We start from the raw sequence: 22,998 nt of genomic DNA, 5'->3' as shown, positions 1-22,998 counted from the left end.
TAAGAACAGAAGAACATGGTATGAATAGATAACGGAAAAGTGTTGTTATATGTATCCTTGGAAATAGCTAGAAGATAAAGTGAAGGCAGTAAAAGTAAGAATGAAAATATGTAAAAAAAATATGCAGAATGTACAGATTTTTTATGGAGATTATCTATAAACAAGTTACAGGTAAAGGTAAATATGCCATATAAATCAATGAAAGGCAGAAAGACAGTTTCTACATATTCTGGGGAATTAGAGACTACTGAATAGGTTTTTTAAACTGTAATAGAGTGAACTAATTATGGAAAGAAATATGTGATAACTAACAGGACTTACAAATGTTAATTGCATAAATATGGATACAAAATATGGATATTATGAAAAAAGAAGCAAAAGGATATAGGCAAATTAGACAACAAATTGTTCTGTATAACGTGAATTATAAGATATGAAAGAATGAATGAGATAAAATATAACTGAAAATCGGCATTGCCAGAAATTTTGATGATGATATGATTTTGGTTGTGGGAGTTAGTTTTGGGGGAGCTGAAAGTTTAAACACAATTAAGTTGTTGAAAATGTATGAATCACTTCTAAATATTTGTAAATAATTGTAAAATAATGTGTGAATGTTGTATATAGAATATATATATATATATATATTGTATTTGTAATTTTAATAAAGGATCTTTACTCTTTTCTCAGCAAGTGGAACCAGAGGACTGTCACTAGAGTTTGCAGAACTCCAAGATGGAGGAAGGATTATTTTGGAGAGCACTCTCACAAAGATGAAATGTCTGCTACAGAGTTGCGAAGTGGAGGTCTGGATACAGAGATATTGAGAACTTAATGAAGAAAGGAGAAACAAATGAAAGTGAGGCGTTGAGTTAGAAATAAAATGGGAACAGCAGAGAAGCCAATTACAGAAGCTGAAATTACACAGTCATGTTTGGCTGATGCAACTGGGTACTGTGGGTGGCAGATATGAAGTAAAGAAAAAAACATGGAAATACTATATGGCAAGGAACTAGTATACAACACGAAGAGAAGCATTTGTTAGCAGAAGCATCAGAAAAAAAGGCCAGTGGTAAGAATAAGAAGCAAAATAACTGCTACTACTGACAGATATCACTTTATGTACAATATTATAGTATTATAGTGCCATCAGGATATACTTTAAAAGATACAAGAGCTTTGAAAAAAAAAAAAAAAAACACTTCCAAGCAGAAAAGTTCATGGGTGAAACAGTAAAACAGTGCCAGTGGCACAGCAGGTAGCACATTCACCTTTAGTGGAGAAGGCTGTGGGGTTCTATTCTTATCTAATGACGTATGATTGACTTAAATACTTTTATATTGAGATTCCTACAAGAATTAGTAGGCTATAGTATACATCTAATTAATTTAAACTAACACTAACCTTACCAAAAATGCTCAGCAGAGCTAATGAATAATTTAAAATGTCCAAGAAACTAAGCGTTTTTCTGTAAAGATGATGTTATAGTTGCATTTTATGGCAACTCCTTCATGCCAAAACATATTTCACTTGATCCTAGTTCAATATATAGACTTCTTGTAATGCTTTCCATTTTAACCAATATATACTAATACACTATAATCCTATTTTCTTAGATCAATTTTTCTAATACACCTTATATCACATAGGAGAATACCCATATTAGACTGTTACTAAGTCTAGCTACTAATATTCTATTAAGAAACTTACAGCAATATAAACTTGAAGATATGTCTAGGAATCAACCCTTCTGAAATAATTTTATTCTACCTTGTTAGGAATCAACCCTTCTGCAATAATTTTATTCTACCTTGTTATGTATATGTGCACTTTCTATGTAAGCTCATACTAAAGGAGCAGCCGATACTATGAGTCATATAATGATTGCTGACACTTGGAATAGCTCAGTTTGGATGACCTGTATTTCCCTTCAACTCAAAAATTCATCCTCAAACCCATTACATTTCTATCATCTTCTCTGTCATGTAATCACCATTAAGAGATCTCAGGGGGATAGGTGGTTAGTAGAAATAGATGTATTAATTGTAATGGATGCCACTCATAACTACAGTGACAACTTTAGCTACGCTACACTTAAAAGTTCAGATCTGTCTAATTTAGATATACCAAAACTAACTTTAAACCAACTACACAATGTTAATTATTGAGTCTTGGAACATTAATGGTCTCATGACAAAAAACAGAAATTTAATTGTGCACCTTATATACCAGAATAATTCTAATATTACTGATCTCCAAGAAACCCATTTAATGAATGATTCAATGGGGAAAAGACAAGGACAGAAACTGGATTAAATAAATTATCACTGCGGGTACTAACACGTCTTCTAAAGGCACCACCATTTTAATCAAAAAATCATTCTCGGGACAAATTATTAATACCAAATCTGATGTGGACAGCCATTCGTGCTACTTTACCTGCTCCTACCCAAAATCAAACCAAAATATACCTTAACATTTACTGCCCTTGCTTTAACCAACAGAACTTTATCTATGACATCTTCAATATACTCCTTAAATTCACAAATCACTACTACATCATTGGTGGAGACTGGAATGTTCTTAATGATTCCCTCAAGGACAGCTCAAATAAAACCAGAAGACAATTGCTACAAACCACTTTAGCCCTAGAAGAAACAATAAACGGCTTTAATGTAATAGATCCCCACCAACTTTTTTTGCATGATAAGCAGTCAAATAAATACACATTTATCATCCTCACATAGGGCATGGTCAAGAATTGATGTCTTTCTTGTATCTGCACCCTTATCCAACCAAATTCTCAAATATCAAGTAGATGTTGGATCGATTTCAGACCACTCTCAAATCTCAGTCACTCTTAATCCAACAAATAATATAACCTCTAGAGGGTGCCCAGCTAATTGGTCATTAAATGTAAAACTATTTAAAAAAGAAATAATACAAGAAATAAATCTAATACTATCTCAACTAGAACAAGACTTAACTACAAATGACATGCCCTATGATGTTTAGTGGGCTCCTAATAAAGCCATAATCAGAGGGCTACTCATTCAGAAAGCCTCCATATACAAACAATTAGAACAAAAAAAATGGCCACTTGAAAAACCAAAGAAATTAATGCAAAACTTCAGAATCAATATTCCCATGACTTCATTCTAAGTTTGCAAAATCTCCAAAAAAAAACTTTATTCACTTCATCTACAAAAGCAATCTTTTATGGAACTTAAATTCCTTTATAAATACTCTAAAATTGGCCCAAATCCCCTCCAAAACATTAGCCAGATAATAAACATCAAAAGTGGTCCAACAACCATATCAGACAATCGATAAAGGAAATGTATTACACAAAAATACAGATATAATAAATTCCTTTGAGGAAATTTATAACATTTATAACACTCACTCAGCCAGACGAATATGATCATTTTTTTTAAAGAACTCAAATTTCCTTGCTTAAATGAAGAAAAAAATAAATATTTAGCTGGACCCCTCACATCAGATGAAATCAAATCAGAAATAAATTAAAAATGAACAAAGCCCCTGACCCAGATGGTTTTATCACTGAATTCAACCCACAGCTATCTAAAATCTTGCTCAAAATTTATAACGATATTGTAACACATGGTATCTCAGACCATTACATAAATAATTCAAAAACTATCTTAATACATAAACCCTATTCCGAAAAAACGAACCCACTTAACTATAAACCTATTGCCCTCATTAACCTAGATATAAAAATACTTACTTCTATACTAGCTCATCGGTTGCAAAAAACTATACCCTCTATAATCACAATTGGGCTTTATGCAAGAAAGAGAACTGTGTGATAACACTCTCACCCCGACAACATAATGATACTCCTAGCAAAAGACAGACACCCCAGGTGCACTCTTACAGTCAATGCCAGTAAAGCTTTTGAAAACGTAAATATCAGCTTTCTATTCCAAACCATGTCTTACTTCAACTTCCCCAAACATTTCATAAATACCATAAAAATCCTATATAAAAACACCACTATCACACTATTTATTAACCAAATAAGATCTCAAACTATCAAAATAACCACTGGAACCAAACAGGGATGCCCCCTTTCGCCTTACCTTTTTAACCTCTACATAGAGCCCTTGTTACTTTCTATTTCCCAAAAAACTTTCCATAATATCCCTAAAATCTATAACACAGAGATAAAATTCTCAGCTTTTGCAGATGATCTCAATATCTACTTCAAACTACTAAACACACATCTTCATAAGATCTTCAAATCTTTAGACCACTTTTCCAACTTAACCAATTACCAAATCAACACCTCCAAATCTTCTATCTTTCCTATCAACCCAATTAACTATAAAGAATCATACTTCCCCATTACAGAAATTCCACTCAGATATTCGCTAAAATATCTAGGTATTAACTTTACCATGCACATGATGACTTGATGAAGAATAATTTCCAAAAATCAAGGGAACTAATTACAGTAGGCATGTCAAGATGGAAAAATATAAATCTATCCCCTATATTAAAAACAGCCATCATCAAAATGAACTTTCTACCTAGAATCCTATTTCACTTTAACTCCATAAATTGAAATATTCCCAAAAAATTATTTTGTAAAATTGAAACAGCCCTATCCAAATTCATTTGGTTCCCCAAAAATACAAGAATTCAATATGAAAAGTTAATACTCCCAAAAGAAAAGGGAGGTTTGGGACTCTCAGACTTTAAGCTCTATTATCATATGCTTAATGCTAGCTGAATCATCCCAAATCTCCAACTATGATGCAACCTCACAAAGCTGTTCCCCAACCTGGGTAAACATTTGATTTAAACAAATACGCTACCCTTTATATAAATCCTGAGGCCTTACCTTTATACAACCAAATAATAACCTTTTAGCAAAAATACATCCCACAATAAAAAAACAAGATAAATATCTTTTGAACCTTAATTTCATCCCTGCAACTAGAACACAGAGCTGAATTCTTACAGCCCGTACATCTCCATCCTAACCTAAAAATTAAACTAATAGATCATGTTATCTACCCCCAAGTTATGTGGAAACTCTACAATCTCAACAAATTGAATATTGAAGAACTAAGGTACATCTCATAAGTATGATCCCTTACTTAGACAACTTAAATCTTTAATCAGAACAAAATACTCAAATACAAAAATTGAAGACATTAAATCCACCCAGTTAATCATCAAAACTCTGTCCTATAAAAATAAAATCATCTCCCAAGCCTGTAAACTAATATCAGGCATAAAAATCTACACTCCTCTTCATCAAATATTGGAAAGATATAAATGTAAATATTACATTAAACCAGAAATATGAAGCTATCCAAAATATACTCAAATTAACTCCATTCAAAAAACGAATATACACACAACTCATAAAAATAATTCTTTCCTTACCCCAGCTGTTTCGAATAAATTTGGCTGCAAAACCCACCAACGCTAATATACTCTACATTTTCTGGAGTTGTAAAACCATCTACAAATTATGGTGTTCCCTCAGATCAAAACTTCAGAAAATGGGCCATCAAAAGGCTACCTTCTCATGAGAAACCACAATACTCCACATAACTCCAAAACTGCTCACTGGTATTCGTAAGCATATTTTAATCAATATAATATAAAAGTAAGTGTTATCACGGTCCAAATGCTCCTGCTACTAATAAAATAAATAATCCACCAGCAGTCACTAAGGCTTATTCAAGCAGCAGAAGTAAATGCTAGTCCAAACAATAACTGAATAAAGACAAATAAAATCCAAGCTGTTTTATTGGTAAGCTTTCACCCTGTAAGGGCTTTGTCAAACCATAAGAAACAAACACTGAATAAAATCAAGACACATTTTATAAGGAAAGAGAGCTGATATCATGTTCCTGATTAAGACTTTTCTGTATGCAAAAACAATGCATGTACATAAAAATGTATATAAAAAACTATATATATAAAAAAATATATATATATATATATATATATATATAAAATATAAAACATTTTTGTTAACAAAATGTTTTGTATTTATATATATATATATATATATATATATATATATATATATATATATACACATACACACACACACACACACACACACACACACACACACACACGTATTGTTTTTGCATACTGAAAAGTCTTAATCAGGAACAGGAAGTGATATCAGCTATCTTTCCTTATAAAATGTGTGTTGATTTTATTCAGTGTTTGTTTCTTATGGTTTGACAAAGCCCTTACAGGGTGAAAGCGCTTACCAATAAAACAGCTTGGATTTTATTTGTCTTTGGCACGGATTCAGTTATTGTTTGGGCTAGCATTTACTTCTGCTGCTTGAATAAGCCTTAGTGACTGCTGGATTTATGCTGATTTTTGTTGTCAGCCTTGGTTTGCTCCTGTACTTCTTTTTTGGAATATTTTAATCAAGCTTTGTGCCCCTAACAAATATTTTATCGCAAAAAATGTGCTTAATGAATCCAAAATCTGCTAGGAAAACTTTCAAACCATGGTAATAAAATACATAACCTCTCACAAACTATTTACAAAAAACACCAAAAGAACTATATACTTTCAAACATACTGGGGCTACTTGCTAGACTCCATTTTGACCTCCTAAATGAAATTACCCTTATATTAGAATCAAATCTTTTTCCCATGAAGACAGACTTCAAAAATTATTTAAACCTTAACTTAATTATAATAAATAACTGAATTTCTATCCCAATTTTTCTCAGCCTACCATCAGTGGCACCCAGGTTGTGTGTATATGTATATATATATATATATATATATATATATATATATATATATATATATATATATATATATATATATATATATATATATATATTATATATAGTAAATAGCTTAACACATCCAAACTCGTATTAACCCTTAGCTTCCCTAGTTTCCTCTCATTAAAAAAAACCCTCTTTTTACCAACACTAACAATATATTACTACAAATAAGAAACTCTACCCAATAGGGATATACGTCTACTTTTACAACCGGATGTTTTGTTAGGTTTGTTGCTCCCTTTTTGTAGTGTTTTCTAGACAAGCTGGCTATGTATTTCTTTTCTTTTTGTCTTTCATTACATTGTATCCTGGATTTGTAAAAACTAAAAATAATAAAAAATGGAAAAAAGAAGCAAAATAACTGCTACTATTGACAGATATCACTTTATGGACAATATTTTAGTTCCATCAAGATATAATTTAAAAGATACAAGAGCTTTGATACACTGGAGTAAAAAAAAAAAAAAAAAAAAGGCGGCACAGCAGGTAGCACATTCACCTTTATTGGAGAAGGCTTTGGGTTCTATTCCCACACCAGGTTGATTGATTACTCACACTGCAACAAGGGGAAGGGTGTGCTGTGCTCCTGAGTGCCCAGTTCATTGGATGAGACATTAAACAGTGACCCCCATCTGCTTGTGTTGGTGGTAACTCAGGGGGATGAAAAAGATCACATGTCACCTACTGAAAAGGGTAGGGGAAGTTTCAGGACACCCTAGCCAAATTTCTCCTAGAGTATAACTATCATCTCAGGTCTTCCCAGAAAAGAGGCTACTAACCAAGTGAGACTAACCTGGTTAACAAAAGGATAAATAAAATAAAAAAATAAAATAAAGAAATAAGATATCACCTCCTTGGGAAGACTGTTTTCCAGAACTCTGGCATTCAGTTAAAAAAAAAAAAAAAAACTTACTGTGCAATATAATGAAAGGATTTGAAACTTGAAACTTTTTTTCCTCGTAATAGGTTTAAAAAAGTGTATGATAAAGAATGTATGATAATAGAACTAGAGTTTCAAATTTTATTTCTAGCAACTTGTGTACTCTGTGCCTTTGCTAAGCTTCGCAAAAATATCATGATCATCAGAGTGATCAGGTTACTGTTGGTATGTGGTTAACTCACCACCATTCTTGCTACATTTATATATATATATATATATATATATATATATATATATATATATATATATATATACACACACATACATACACACTTGTTTGACACCCCTGCACTGGCCCAGTAATCAAGGAGCCTCAATCCTCACCACTGGCAACAGTCAGGGATGTACACAATGGGAGGATCACAAGTACACACACACACACACACACACACACACACACACACACACACACACACAGTAAAATCCAATTTCCCTTAAGAGCACACAGAGATCACCATCAGTCTGGGGCTGGTTTCTCCCTCTTTCTCCAGATTCCCAATAAGACTCCCGACTGGCACAGCTATAGGGTTAAGAACTCAGCTGAGGGGTCAAGCCAAGACCTCCAGCCCACACACACTGTCCAACCAATACTTCCTGTCCCTGCCCCCAAGTAGCTGACACACAAACACACACACACACACACACACACACACACACACACACACACAAACACATCGAGATTGGATTTATATACAAACACGCAGACACTCCTGGGGAAGGCTGGCACAAGTTTACTAGCTATGCCCCCTTCTGCCCAGACTAAAAGGCAGTTATCACTGCCACCAACCCCTCTTTATCAGCTACTATAAGGCCCTTACAAAGGGTGGCCAGTCCTAATGTGTAATGTTACTATTATCCAATGGTAGTTTTTGACCAAGCGCCAGGATATTAGGAGTGGCCTGTCCAGTGTCATCAAATACATATTCAAGTACTCTAAGCGCTTAAATACATGTCTCACAAATATCAGCTACAAAAACAGGTTTAAATATATTTAATAATAAACAAAAAAAGCAATACTCAGAATACACAGTTACTTCAGAGGTCAGAATCACAGGAAGTATTTTAAAACATTGCAGGGCAGTCTCAAATACAGAAAACATGTAAACTAATCTTTACTATATTCCCATCTATATCTAAGAGAGATACTATGCCTAAATCCTACTTACAGACAACACACAGGCAGAAGTGCTGAATGAATGTTTCTAGGTCCAAGACAAGATACAAAATTCAAAGTCTCTCACTGACAGAGTTCTTAAATTAATATCAAACATTACTGCTGGGTCAGCTTGGATGACATCACTAGGTCACCTGCCTGCAGGTCCTAGGCTAACAGAAACTAACATCTCTGTGTTAAAAAACATATCTCTCAGATGTTTGCTCAGAACTGGAAGTCATAAGACAATTAAACATTACATTTTAGACCTAGTAATTAATTTTCTCCAAGACAATAGAAAAACCAGTAGCTCTAGACATTGTGTCTGCTGCTGAGCTGAAACGGAGAGATAACACAATCGTAAAACACTTTAATTTCAACTTATTTTCTTGAAGTTTTGTAAGTTAACTCTATGTTCCAGCTTCTATTAAAAACATACATTTGAACAGGTATATAGTTTATATACATTTCTGTACTTTTCCAGTAGGGTACACTGTGAACACATCCTTGAAGCTTAGTATTTAACATATAGTTCTGTATAAATCATATCAATATTCAAAAATGACATAGAATTATTTACAAAATTCCAGATAGCTGGGCTGGCAGTGTCACAACGTATAACAGATCTCACTTTCTGCTAGGGTCTAGCTTCAAACAGAGCTTGTGTGTGTTCCCTATTAATCTTTAACTGGGATGTGAACATATTCCGGTTCAGTGCTGCACTACTAAAACAATGAGGTCTCCCATGACTGTGGTGCTCTGCCTCTTCTCTGCCTATTTATTACTCCTAAACTCATCATCATCCTTCTGCCTTGTACCTGGCAAGCAAGCAATCAATAATTAATTAATAATAATAATAATAATAATAATAATAATAATAATAATATAAAATAAATATAGAAAAGTTCCACAAAGCATGCCGGAGAGTTATTATACAATAAGGCAGAAATACAAGGAAGTGCAAGGCTCAATGTGGAACTCTTGCAGAGTTACTACTCCAATAGGCATGACTTTTTATTTAACTGGTCTCCCTTTCCACACATTCACATAAGAACTCATTTACAATTCTAAAGAATTTCAGCCTAGATCAGACATTAGTGCTAGTAAATCTGGGTTCTATAACTGTTGAATATCAAAGCAATTACCAAAATCCATTTTCATGCTAAGCAGTACCTAATACAACCAAATCTCCTCACCTTTAAAGACCAGGTAAAGCTCGCAAGAACTGTGCTTGGACATCTGTGGTTTTATGTCACTGCTGCAGCATTATTTGATCTTCAGTTGGGACAATTCACACTGACTAAAAAGCAATAGATTGACACCATTGTGAGCAGTACAGGTGGCACAGTGTCCTGGTTCTTTTAGTTATTGCTCAGTCAAAAGTCAACATGGCCCTAGACCCAGATTCAATATCTATTATACATATTTTCATTTTTATTTTCATTTATTTTGTTCATTAACATGGTATATATATATATATATATATATATATATATATATATATATATATATATATATATATAATTGATTGTCTATTAGTATTCGCATTTTTACTATTGAGTAGGAAATCAGGCTAGCATTATAATTTAATTCATCAATAGAATATGGATTTTATTATTTTTCTATGACTGTGAACAAGTTCTCTATATGATGTGAAAATACCATACAAACTGAAGGATTTAGTAACCAGGAAGTCACAATGGGTTAACAAGTTTTCTGATGATTCTATTGATTAATTGAATGTATTAATTAACTAAATTGTGATGTAATGGGTGTATATATACATCTTGAAATCAGTTGGCTTTAAAATCTGATGAAGCATGCCTGGTAGCACGTGAAAGCTCTCATTTTATATTTGGAATAAATTCTGTGCATGTTTTACATTTATTTTGTGGTGGTCTTCTCCTGCTGTTTTTAGATTCAATATCTATTGAGAAACTAGAATTAGGAAGAAAAGTATTTTCATAAAACTGTACCTTCTCCCAATTTGGGATGGCTAACTATAACTACAGGCCACTGCAGAGACATCTAGATAATAAGCTACTAGATTTAACACTTAACAAGGGACACATCACAACCATTGTTTAACTCAGTGCTACAGGGTTTGTATATCCCAGAACCACATACATACTACTGTATCTATTTAGCAACAGCAATTGAGATCTAGACAAATGTCAGCAATGTTACATTACAGGAAATCCTACAATTACCCTTCAAATGACCAGTGTTGCACAGCACTTCGATGAAAACAAAATGAAAATAAATTAATTAAAAACACAGTAACAGCCAAAACAGTGAACAGATATATAATAAAAAAGTGAAATCAGGCCGAAAGAATCATGTTACATAAAGTGTGCATTGTGAAGGCCTTACTCAGGAAATTGCATGGAAAGGATACACCCATTCAAGTTTCAGTTTTTGTGCAGGTAGCTCAGCCTTTGCCTCTAGAGAATACGTCTCTTTCTGTGTTGTAGGAATATACATCATGATGGGTCGGCCACGAAGAAACATCTTGACATAGCCATCATCTGTGAAGACAATGAAAAACAGTATTATGACATCAGTAGATTTTCACTGAGATTTGCCAAACAGTATGTACTCTCAACAAACTAAACATGCCTGAAGTTTTTTGTGCAGCAAATGAAAATCAGGAAAGATTTGGATAATATTTTTTAGTTTAGGTCAATTTCTTTAACATTCCAAAACATGGTAGTTTTTACATGAACTTTTGTTGAGAGTTGCTGTAAAAGTAGAGTTGGGCAATATTTAGGCATACTATTTGCATATAAGAATACAAAAAGGAATAGTTTAACAAGTTCTAGCTTGGCTGGAGTTTTCATTTAGTTTTTATTGATTGTTTTAATTTGTTAGTTGGCATATTTTGCAGTCACCCTAATGGTAATGAACATCAGCTGGGTATAACAGCCCTGTGTTTCTTATGCTTAGTCAAATACTCTGCTTGTGCTGAAGTCATAAGGCCATAATATGCATAAGCACAGCTAGTGGGGTTTGGCTTTATTGGCCTGAAATTGTCCATTGAAATGACTTAAAAAGAAATAAGTCATGGGCATTCAGAATCACCATATAGCTGAAACACCTGATGTTCATAAGGGTTATTTGCATATATCCCATGTACCTCTGATGCAAGAGGTTTGAGAGGTCACTCAGCGGAAGTTGTAGCTTGGCTGAAGTTTTCATCTAGTTTTTACAAAAGATGTCGGATATGGAATGTCATTATAATTGCATCATTCAGCAATGAAAATGCTCCTTTAAGACTTTTTTTTTTTTTTAATATAGTGTGGGCCATCAGCAAGCACACTTCATAAAGGATTATACTATAAATTGAGCTCATACTAATAAAATATACAATGTTAAAATAAAATGAACCTTGCCTATTCAAATTATGTTCAGACACTCATATAAACAGCCCCCCCCCCCCACACACACACACACACACACACACACACACACACACACACACACACACACACACACCTTATATCAATCCATGTAGCCTGTTTTGGCCATATTTGGGGGTCTGTAAGTAATGTACACTGTGGGAGTACAGTTACAATTTCCTATTATAGGCCTGTTTTATAAGTGCATTCTGAGATGCTACTGTAAGAACACAAGTTGTGTATGCCTTCAGTAGTCTAGCCACATACATTCACACACAAATTATACTCTGTTCACAGAAGAACACTGCAGCATTTAACAAAGCTTTAGCAGGACTGCAAAAGTACAGTTTTGTACACTTACCATAAATATAGATGTTAGAGTGTATTCACTGTTGCAGTCATCACATTTGGGTCATCCCTGCCAGGGTAGCCCTCGACCGGCCCGAATACCAGAGACTTAGTATTTCTGCATCAGTTATTGTCGCTCCAGGACTGACGTCAGGTCATCAGTAGTATAAAGAAAGGCGGCCAACGCCATTACATCAGTTTTTCTTGCCCTAACCTGTCAGGAGCACCCAAGTGGGAGTCAGGTTCTGGTGGAAGAACACCACCAGTAGAAAGTAAATGCCAAAATGTCCCTTGTAAGGTTGGAGAAGAAATAAGAGGGGGATGGAGGGAGGGAAGCCAGGACTGCAACAGTGAATACACTTGAACATGTACATTTATGTTAAGTGTAAACAACTGTACTATGTTCTTTGTAGCAGTCATCGAATTTGGGTTGATTCCCAAAGCTGAGGAAAAGGGTAGAGGCAGTCAAGGAAACTAGGGGCTGGCTAGGATGCTCTGCAAGACTGCACAGGCAAACTCTGCCCTGGATTTTGAAAAGGTTGTAATGTTTGTTGAAGGTGTAAATAGAAGTCCAGGTGACAGCATCCAGGATGTCCCTGGTGGGGAAGACTCCTCTGAGGAAATCTGCAGAGGTGGAGGCTGCTCTGGTGGAGTGAGTCCTGACCCCCTTGGGGGGAAGCTTTCCATGTTGTTTGTAGAATAAATGGATGCAGTGTGCTATCCATTTGGAGATGGTTTGTTTGGAGATGGCTTTGCCTCTGCCCCTGCAGCAAAGCTAACCAGCAATTGATCAGGCTTTAAGGATTTAGTCCTGTCTAGATAGAATCTAGCTGTCTGTGCATATCTAGAGAGTGCAGGATCCGTTCCCCCTTATTCTGTGGGTTAGGGAAAGAGGTGGGCAAATGAATGGATTGGGTGAGAGCAACACTGGACACCATCTTGGGCATGAAGGATGGGTTAGTCCTGAGGGATACCTTGTCAGCTGGAAGATAATGAAAGGTTCCACTGCTATGAGTGCTTCCAGCTTGGAGACCCTTCTGGCTGAAGTTATGAACAGAAGGAAAGCCATCTTCCAGGAGGGAAATTTTAGCTCTGCTGAAGATGCAGGTTCAAAGGCGGGAAGGGTGATCTTTTCCAACACAAAGTTAAGGTCCCAAGCTGGGGTTGGTGCTCTTCTGGGTTGCCTGAAGTTGCTAGCCCCTCTTAGGAAAGTACATCACATTTGGGTTAAGTACACTTACCATAAATGCAGATGTTAGAGTGTATTCACTTGTTGCAGTCCTAACCAATGGATTATCCGGCTCCCAGTAGCCCTCGATCGGCTAGAATACCAAAGGTAAGTAAATATGACATCGGCTGTCATAGGTTGTAAAAGGACGTCAGAACTTCCGCTACAAAAGGAGGCAGCCAACGTTACTTCCTCAGTCTTCCTTGCCACAGAGCCCAAAGCAGAAGCAATTTTGCATGAGTGCCAGTTGGCCATTTACCTTTCTATTTTGGTTTCTGACTACAGAGTTGAAGTCAACTACAGCTAAGTACCCCATTGGGGATCCTCTTTTCTTGCCTTAATGAATGTCAGAAAAAGTTGTCTTGCCTGTGGAAAGCAGATTCCCTATCGAGATTTTCATTCCTATTGTATTATTTGTTTAGGCCTTGACCACGATGTTCCTAATTGTGATCTTTGTGCTTCCTTTAATCCGTGTACTATTCTTCGTTGGGCTAAGCTTTTAGCTAAGCATTTTGGAGTGTAGCCTAATTTTGTCGGTATGGCGTCCACTGGTCTTCAGGCTTCAGATGTTCCTAAGAAGCATAAGGATAAGGACCGAGACAGGCTTCAGAGGGTCAAGTCTTTCGATGATGTTAAGTTGTTTGTCAGCTCTGCGGTAGCCAGTGAGGCACCTTTGCAGCCCCTGGAGTTTGTGGATTTTCAAACGCAGGCCTCAGTTGAGGCCATTTCAGAGTCTCCCAGGCCTCCTTCTTCCATTTTGTCTTTGGAACTTCCTCTTGTCGCCTTTTTAGCTGGATCTGGAGCAGCTAAACTTCTGTTTTCTGTTGAGCTGCCACTCATGTGGATCCAGAAGATTTCTGCTTAAATGGTCTGCCAGAGAGTGGAGAGAACCTGGTAGGAATTGTGCTAATAGGTGGAGTTACATGGCAGAGGCTGTGTACCAAAGGGTCATGGCCAGCCCGCATAGAAGGTAAGACGGAGTCCCTCCCTGCTTGTTGATATACCACATCACAGTTGTGTTGTCTGGTATGAAAGCTCCTGGGGAGAGAAGGGGCTTGAAAGCTATCAAGGCATGCTGGACAGCCATCATCTCTTTTTGGTTGATGTGCAGATGGATTTGCTGTGGGCTCCATTGACCCTGTATGCACCTGCCAGCCAAGTGTGCACCCCAAGCATAATCTGATGCATCTGTGGTGAGGGTCTGGGCAGCATGTGGTGGCGAGAAAGGTAGTCCTTTGTTGAGGGAGCATGCTGTTGCCCACCAAAGAAAGTCTTTTCTGAGGCAAGGTATTATAGGTATAAGAGTCTCCAGGCCCTGAGAGTGTTGACACCAAAGGCTTTTTAGGTACCATTGAAGTTTCCTCATATGCAGTCTGGCATATGGAAGGAGTATAATGCAAGATGCCATGAACCCCAGAGCTTGCAGGATTTTCCTTGCAGTTAGTTGGGGTCTGGTGGCTAGTTGAGAGAAGTAGGCTGTCAGGAAGGTTTGCTTTTCTGGTGTAAGGAATGCCATCTGGGATGCTGTGTCCAGGCTTGTTCCTACGAATATAATCCTTTAGATGGGTACCGGTTTGGATTTCTTTTCGTTGATTGTGTACCCTAGGGAGGTTAGTAGGGACATTACAAAGGCCAGGTGCTTGAGCAGCTTTTCCTGGCTGTCTGCCTGAATTAGGCAGTCTAAGTGTGGGTAAATCTGGATATTCCTTTGTCTACAAAAGGCAATGGCCGGAGCCAGATATTCTGTGAAAATTCTGGGAGCAGTACATAAGCCAAAGGGAAGTGCAGAGAACTGAAAGTGCTGAGATCTTGCCCTGAAATGGAGATATTTCTTGCATAATTCCCTGATAGGAATGTGGAGGTAGGCCTCCTTTAGGTCCAGGATGGCTAGCCAAGCATCCTTGGAGAGCATGGGTAGCAGCTGCTGGAGGGTGAGCATTTTTTATTTTGAGATCACCTGGAAGGTGTTTAGAATGGATAGATCAAGGATGGGGCCGCCAGGTGCTCTCTTTCCTGGATACCAGAAAAAGTCTGGAGTAGAAATCTTAGCCTTTCTGTTCTGAAGGAATGTGCTTTACTACCCTCATGGCGAGCAGGGAAGGACTTGCTTTTGCACCTCTGCCACTGGTTTTGAGGTAGATCTGGGAACCCTTTTGGAGCTGGAAGGGTGTGGAAAGAAAATTTGTATCCCTGGGACTCTATGTTGAGAACCCAGCAGTCACTAGTAATGGTGGCCCAGGTGTTTGCATGAAAGGAAAGTTTTCCTCCTATGGGTAAGTGGAGGTGGGCAGAGGGAAGGGGTGGGGGTGGAGAGTCATTGACAGTTCTTACCATAAGGGGTGGCTTAGAACTCCCTGGTTTTGAAGTGGAGGTAGTCCAATCCTTAGATCTCTACATTCCCTGTGGCTGTGGGTTCTGGTTCTCCACGGTCTGGGCTGAACTGACCTGGTGGGAGCAGGACAGGACCAGTGCTTGGAGGGACAATGCCTGCTGAACCTGGGTGGCTGGACCTGTACGAAATCCTTAACTGTCTGCAAAGATTTTTCTTTTTCTTCCATCCTTTTCAAGACCTCTTCTGCCTTAGTGCCAAATAAATTGTCATTGTGCAAGGGGGCATCTAACTATTTAGATTTAACATGGTCTGGCAAAGGCTGTTCCTTAAGCCACGCATGGCTTCTAAGGACAGAACTTGTGACTACTGCCTTGCAAGAAGCTTCTAGGGCATCAAAACCACAGTGCAAGATGTGTTTAGTTACTTGACTTGGAAAATGCATTAACTCTTGTAACTCTTTAGATTCTGCACAAGCAGGAAAGGAAGACATTTTTTGTTTGAGGAGTTCCAGGGTATGTTGCTGACATTTTAGCATATGGAACTGACAATTTAGTGCTCTGATAGCAAAAGTAGCTGAGGTGTATAATTTTTTTTACCCCATCTGTCTAGTGCTTGGGAATTCCTATCTGAGGGGGTGGGATTCTTTGCTTTAATAACTTTAGGCCCTTGAGAAATTACCTCAGGGTCAGCAGTACAGTAGGATTTTTGAAAAGAAATTTATGAGACAGGGACTCTAATACCGGTCTGGTTTTCTGGGTGCAGGAGGGAGGGTGTCAGGAGTCGAGATGGATTCCAGGAAAACATCCTGCAACATCCAGGACTGGGGGGAGGGGGGGTGGCCAGGGGTCTCTGCTGTGGAAGATCTAAGAATTCCCTGAGTCTCTTCTTAGACTGACGGTAGTCCTGACTTTCCCATTGGAAAATGCTCCCTTAAGGTGTGAAGGGTTTCCCCAAAGGAAAATACTCTGGAGGAGAGGCTGAAAGAATGGAATCCTCTGCATCAGAATCCTCATAAGCAGAGAGGGATTGCATGTCTTCATACTCAGGTGCATCAGTCATCTGATACTTGTTCAGACAAAACTGCAGGGGACAGATCTTTTTTCTTTTGGAAGGGGTAGCTCAACTTCCTCTGATGAGCACGATAAGGTCTTCTGCCATTTTAGGCATTTGAGACTAAGGCAAGGCAGGTGCCTGAGATTGGGTCGTCGGGTGTGGTTCATAATCTGGGCCAAAGAAACTCGGTAGTTTTCGAAAGAACGATAGTTGCAAAAGAAATCTGTGTCAAGAATCGGTAGTGCAAAGGACTTCCTCAAAAGCCTGTGCCTGCTCAGCGGCTCCGGACCCATCCAAGGTAGAGACAACCGCAGAATCCTAAGTCGAAGAGTTTTGCGGCATACCAGACTTCAAAAGAGTCTTGGTAGTGGCCTGTGAATCCACAGAAGCAGGCATCAGGGGGTGCAAAAGCGCCTCACTGCGGACTGGAGAAATGATGACTAGCTTAATGGGAATGTCGTCAGTAGGTTTGGACCTATGCAGTCTATCTCAGTCTATCTTTTTTCGGAAGATCTGCTGTCGGATGGCTTACCAAAGCCATATCAGAATTTGAGGACTGTAAGCAAAAATATTTAACTACAATAAGGGCCCGATGGCATATATTTCTGGCTTTGAACAAAGCACAGAAGCGACAGCAGGGGACGTTGTGGTCTGGGCCTAAGCAAGTGATGCAGTAAGAATGAAAGTCTGTGTGTGGTATTAGCTTTCCACAGGTGAGACAATTGTTAACTTTTTCTGACATCAGTTAGTGCAAGAAAAAAGGATCCCAGTGGGGTATTTAGCTTTAGAAGACTTCAGCTTCAATTCAGAAGATGAAACTCGGGTAGCAACTGACCGGCAGTCATGTGAACAGCTTCTGCTTTGGGCTCCATGGCAAGAAAGACTGATGTAATGGCATCGGCTGCCTTACTTTACACTACTGATGACCTGACATCAGTCCTGGAGCAACAGCAACCGATGCAGAAATACTAAGCTTCTGGTATTCGCACTGGCCGAGGGCTACCCTGGCAGGGATAACCCAAATGGGATGACTGCAACAGTGAAATGGTGAAACACGGAGAACATCTAGTCAATAAGGTTAATTTTTCATTCAGTAATTACATTGTCCAAAAATGGGCGGACACGGTGGTGCAGCAGTTAGCGTTGTCACCTCACAGCAAGAGGTTCCCTGGTTCGATCCTCAGGTGGGGTGCCTTCTGTGTGGAGTCTGCATGTCCTCCCTGTGGTTGCGTGGGTTTCCTCCGGATGCTCCGGTTTCCTTCCACATCCCAAAGACATGCTGTAGGTGGATTGGACACTCTAAACTGGCCCTAGGTGTGAGTGTGTGTGTGTGCCTTATATGGAAGGTTGGGCGTCGGGCTGGCAACTCGACACCATAAAACTCCACTGCCAATCATGAGCGGACATGTGACCTGCTGTGGCGACCCCTAACCGGGAAAAGCTGAAAGAAGAATTACATTGTCCAAAATCTTACTTTTTATGCTCCAAGAACTTTTTCTACATTTATATCCTAATTATTCAGTGCATCTGCACAAAGCAGGCAAGCGAGCCATTTGGACTTAACAAAACACACACACACACAACCCATGCATGACTAGGAGTGTCCTTTCCTTTTAAATTTAGTATTTAGCTAAGGGTATCCATTTTTAATATAGTCACAGGGTGAAAAGCTCAGCGGTTTCAATGAAATTTGTTGCATTACAATGTAAGCTTTCTAAATTATTGCATCTTTTACGGGGATAAAAGTGTATAGATTTAAAAGTCAAATGAATACCACATACAATCATTGCCACATCAGTGGTCAGTAAGCTCAGAGTGCAGTACCAGGCTAATTACCAATAATCATGTACACCTAGTAGTCATCAACTACGTAGTGATAGCAGTAAGGTACTAAGGTAAACAAAGATAGCAGTTACTGTACTCCTCCTTTCATTAACCTTAGGAGTTATGCTACAGAGGTCAGGTGCACACAGTAGTCAGCACAAACCTTACCATGACAGGAAGTATGAAGTCGTCTCTCTGGCTATCCTTCACCCAATCATTAGGAAGAGGAATCAGAAGGCAAGTAGTTGGGGGACAAATATGGTGCATAATAGGTGGTTTCATCTATGAAAAATCCACAGTGCCTCTGATGGACTCAAAAAACATTCTTGGGGCATCAGAAGTCAATGACAAGTCTGCCTGAAAGAAGCCTGTTGTCCCCATGGTGCATGTTGCTGTAAACGTAACTTGTATGTAAAGCTCAGTGGCACATGCCCATGGTCTCTAATCATAGGCTGTAAAAATGATTTCTCCTTTATTATACTACAGCAACGACATGTTATCCAATTAGAATGTCAGCACCTCTATGGGGAGGGAGTCCTGGAAGGCCTCTAAAGATGCCAGTAAATGCATCCCAGACAAATTAACAAGACGGAGAGGTTCCCAGACTAGAGCTGACAAAATCCATCCATCCATCATGCAAGGTAGATGCAACACACTCTGGACAGTGAAAAGGGGGAATAAAGTTTGTCAGCAGGCTATGTCTACTAGACTCTTTGCCCACTGCAACACTCTCATATGATGCCCAACACATAACACTATATACTATGCATGACACCATTTAGCTTAGAGTTCTTAGCTGCATTCCTGTTTGATGGAGGGCAAGCAGGTGATGAAACAAACTTCCTCATGGACTGTCTAACATTTTTTAACCAATGAAAATGTTTCAAACAAATCCTAGTATCAACAGGACAGACTATAAACTTTTAACTTTTACTGGTACAAACCAGAAATGTTCAAAGTTTATTACTACCTCCAGAAAGGTGAACAGCCTGAGAAGGCACTCTCATTCAGCCTGATATGACCACTTTGGATCAGGAGTCAGTTTGTCTTGGTATGAGAATCTTGTCTATTAGCAGGTTCAGATGGAATTGCTATTACAGACATCCAATGAACATCCTTAGGGTGGAGGTGAGCTAGTAGTACAGACACCAAGCATCTTGGAGGTCTAAAGAGCACATTGTATCTTCAAAGGAAAGCAAATGAGAATGGAAGAACTAAGGACTCTTAAGGAATGAACAAGCTTAGGCCTCTGAAGTCCAGAACTGGCCTGACTTTTCATGTCATGCTCGGTAATGAATGAATTTGGAAGAACATTCTGGTCCTCTTTATACCTGTGAAAGTAATACACTCTGGAAATGAATAAGTGTATGCCACTGTGTTGCGGCACTGGCCAGAGGTTTCTTGGCATGCTGGTATTAAAAAAAAATCTGGAATAATATCCTACTCTTCTCTCGTCTGGAGAGACCAAATGAATGGCTTTTTGGTTTGTTTGTTTTTTTTTTTGTTTTGTTTTGTTAAATAAAATTCACCTTGGAGTTCTAGTTGACATTAGCCCCTAAACGCAATCTTAATTAAATCCAGCTAAAACTGCATACATCAGTTATTAGTAATAAGGACATTAATCCAGAAGCAATACTTAAATCTTAATCCTTAAAATGTGATTGTAGTAGAACAATCATATAAGTATTGTGGTGGAAACTCTTAAAGGAAAACTCCACCTTAGAACTTGAAAAATGTTTTTTTTTTCCCATTATATCTTTGTTTTCAGAGCTATTTTGATGCCTCAAAATCAGTCCAAGTTCTTCTTTTGTAATTTAATGCGTTTCCCACAATATGGCAGATAACAGAGCCTGTGTTGATAATGTGATCTTGTTTTCTTGCTTTCATTCCTTCTTCTCTTAAGGAATTTCAAGTCCTCTTTATATAAAAGTCATGCTAGACATAAGGAAGTGATGTGCTTTCTCAGAATGGCAGAACTGTGAAGCACTGCCATTAAACACCTTCTGCTTCTGTTTTTCCCTGACTGAGCCTCATTTGTGCGTCTGTCAGAGCCTGTTCTGTGTTATAAATAGAAAGTAGGTAAATAGCAGACTTTTGTAAAGGGATTCTATTGCAGTTCTAAAAGAACTGACAGACCTTGCGCCACTCATCCTGAGGTGTGAAAACTCTCACTGTAGTAAATGATAATTGCTGCATCATGTAAAGGTGACCAGTACTACTAGAAAGGGCTCCAAAGAAAGTGCATCTGCTACTTCAATTCCTTCAGTGGGAAGTTTTTCTCCTCTCTCCCATGAATGATACACAATTAAAACATGCTTTACTAGTTCCTTAATAATTTCTGTCAAGTTCACCCCACCCTTTTTTTGTAGCTATTTATACTTTTGTAACTAGAAAAGTGAATTGGTCCCACAACCTGGGCTACAGTGGCAAAGATAAGTAATAAATGCACTTAGCAATACAAAGAAAAATATGCTGCCATGAAGACATTGACAGAGATTGCATGTATAATACATAGCCAAGATGTGACTGTGAATAAGTAAATTATTAAGCAACATTTATTAGAATGTAGACATTAATAATGCTCAATTCTACTAGGTTAACTTTTTAATAAATAAATTGTATGCACCCATATTGTAGAATTCACAGCAGTGTGAGATGTTTTTTCACTAAATGAGTAGGAATCAGAAGGGAAAGTTTTATGGATTTACAAATGAAAAGGGCGGGAAGAAAAATTATATTTGTATTTATTTTTCTTATCCTAAGAAACTGAAAACATACTAAACCTACAAATTTTGTAACAACCATTATAGCTCAGCCTTATAACTAGTATGGTGAAAACCATTTGTGACAAGTAGAAAGTAGGAGAAAGGAAGTTGATTAGGATGATATGTATAAAACATGCACAAGCATGCACGTCTGTTGTGTGCACCTGTGCACAAAAGACTACAGTGAGAAACTTCTCAAAAGCCGACTTTACACTTGTCAAGACTGAGATGGTATCATTTAAGCCCACAGGGCCAATGGAAACCACATCCCACAATGCTGAATCCTACACAAATGCTTTCTACGGACATCTCCAAGAATGCATGAATCGTGCAATCCCAAATAAAACCAAGACCCTCTCCACCAAAGGAAAGCATCCTGTCTGGTGGACCCCAGCCATCAACAAATTGTATAACAAAAGAAGGAAGCTACTGCAAGACAGAGCAAAATCCCATAAAGGGAAGGCATCTCTGATCAGCACCAGTAGAAAGCTACGTTATCTCATAAAAACATCCAAAGCCAACTTTGAGAGAAAAATCGCCAAGGACACTAAAGATCACCACAAGGCATTCTTCAGTTATGTTAGAAACCTGGGAGGAAACCCTCAGATATGCTCAGGGTTAGTACACAATGACAAAAAATTTACCGAACCCACAGATATTGCCAACATTCTGGCAGACAGGTTTCAGTGCAAATTTCTCCCCTCCCTCACCTCCAAAAGAAGAAATACTCATCCCAGCTGAATGCAACCTCCCTGTCATCTCTTATGTCCAGGTGAGAATCGCCCTCAGCAAAGCAAAAAACACAGCATCTATGGGACCTGATGGTATCCCCGGCTGCGTGATACGTGAACTCCAAGAGGAGCTAAACCCGCATATAAAAAGGTTATTTAACCTTAGCCTTACTACAGGATATGTACCTGAACACTGGTGTACAGCAACAGGGAGGCTCCACTGCAGACCCTGGGAACTACCGCCCCATAAGCTTGACCAGCCTGGTTTGCAAAGCTATGGAAAAAATTATTATGGAACTCAAACAATGACATTAGAGACCTACAGACACTTGATCCCACCCAGTTCGGCTTTGTAAAGGGCAGATCCTGCCTTTTGAACCTGGTTGACTTTTTCGAAACAGTCACTAGAGCCATTGA

At 38.1% G+C, this 22,998-nt stretch overlaps 1 protein-coding gene across 4 annotated transcripts in view; it reads right to left on the bottom strand.

Moving 5' to 3' along the window:
- EML2 (EMAP like 2) overlaps positions 1 to 22,998 on the bottom strand; it is a 1,798,491-nt gene that overhangs the window by 746,029 nt on the left and 1,029,464 nt on the right. For all 4 annotated transcript variants that reach the window (XM_044085260.1, XM_044085417.1, XM_044085337.1 and 1 more), the window contains one exon: positions 11,301 to 11,430. In XM_044085260.1, the coding sequence (XP_043941195.1) occupies positions 11,301 to 11,430 (130 nt within the window). The remainder of the gene's footprint in view (positions 1 to 11,300; positions 11,431 to 22,998) is intronic.

This window comes from Protopterus annectens, chromosome 1.part0, assembly GCF_019279795.1.
Source record: "Protopterus annectens isolate FY-2018-M chromosome 1.part0, PAN1.0, whole genome shotgun sequence".
Taxonomy (NCBI): domain Eukaryota; kingdom Metazoa; phylum Chordata; order Ceratodontiformes; family Protopteridae; genus Protopterus; species Protopterus annectens.
Note: the sequence above shows the minus strand (reverse complement) of the source record. Positions and strands in the feature narration are given on the sequence as shown.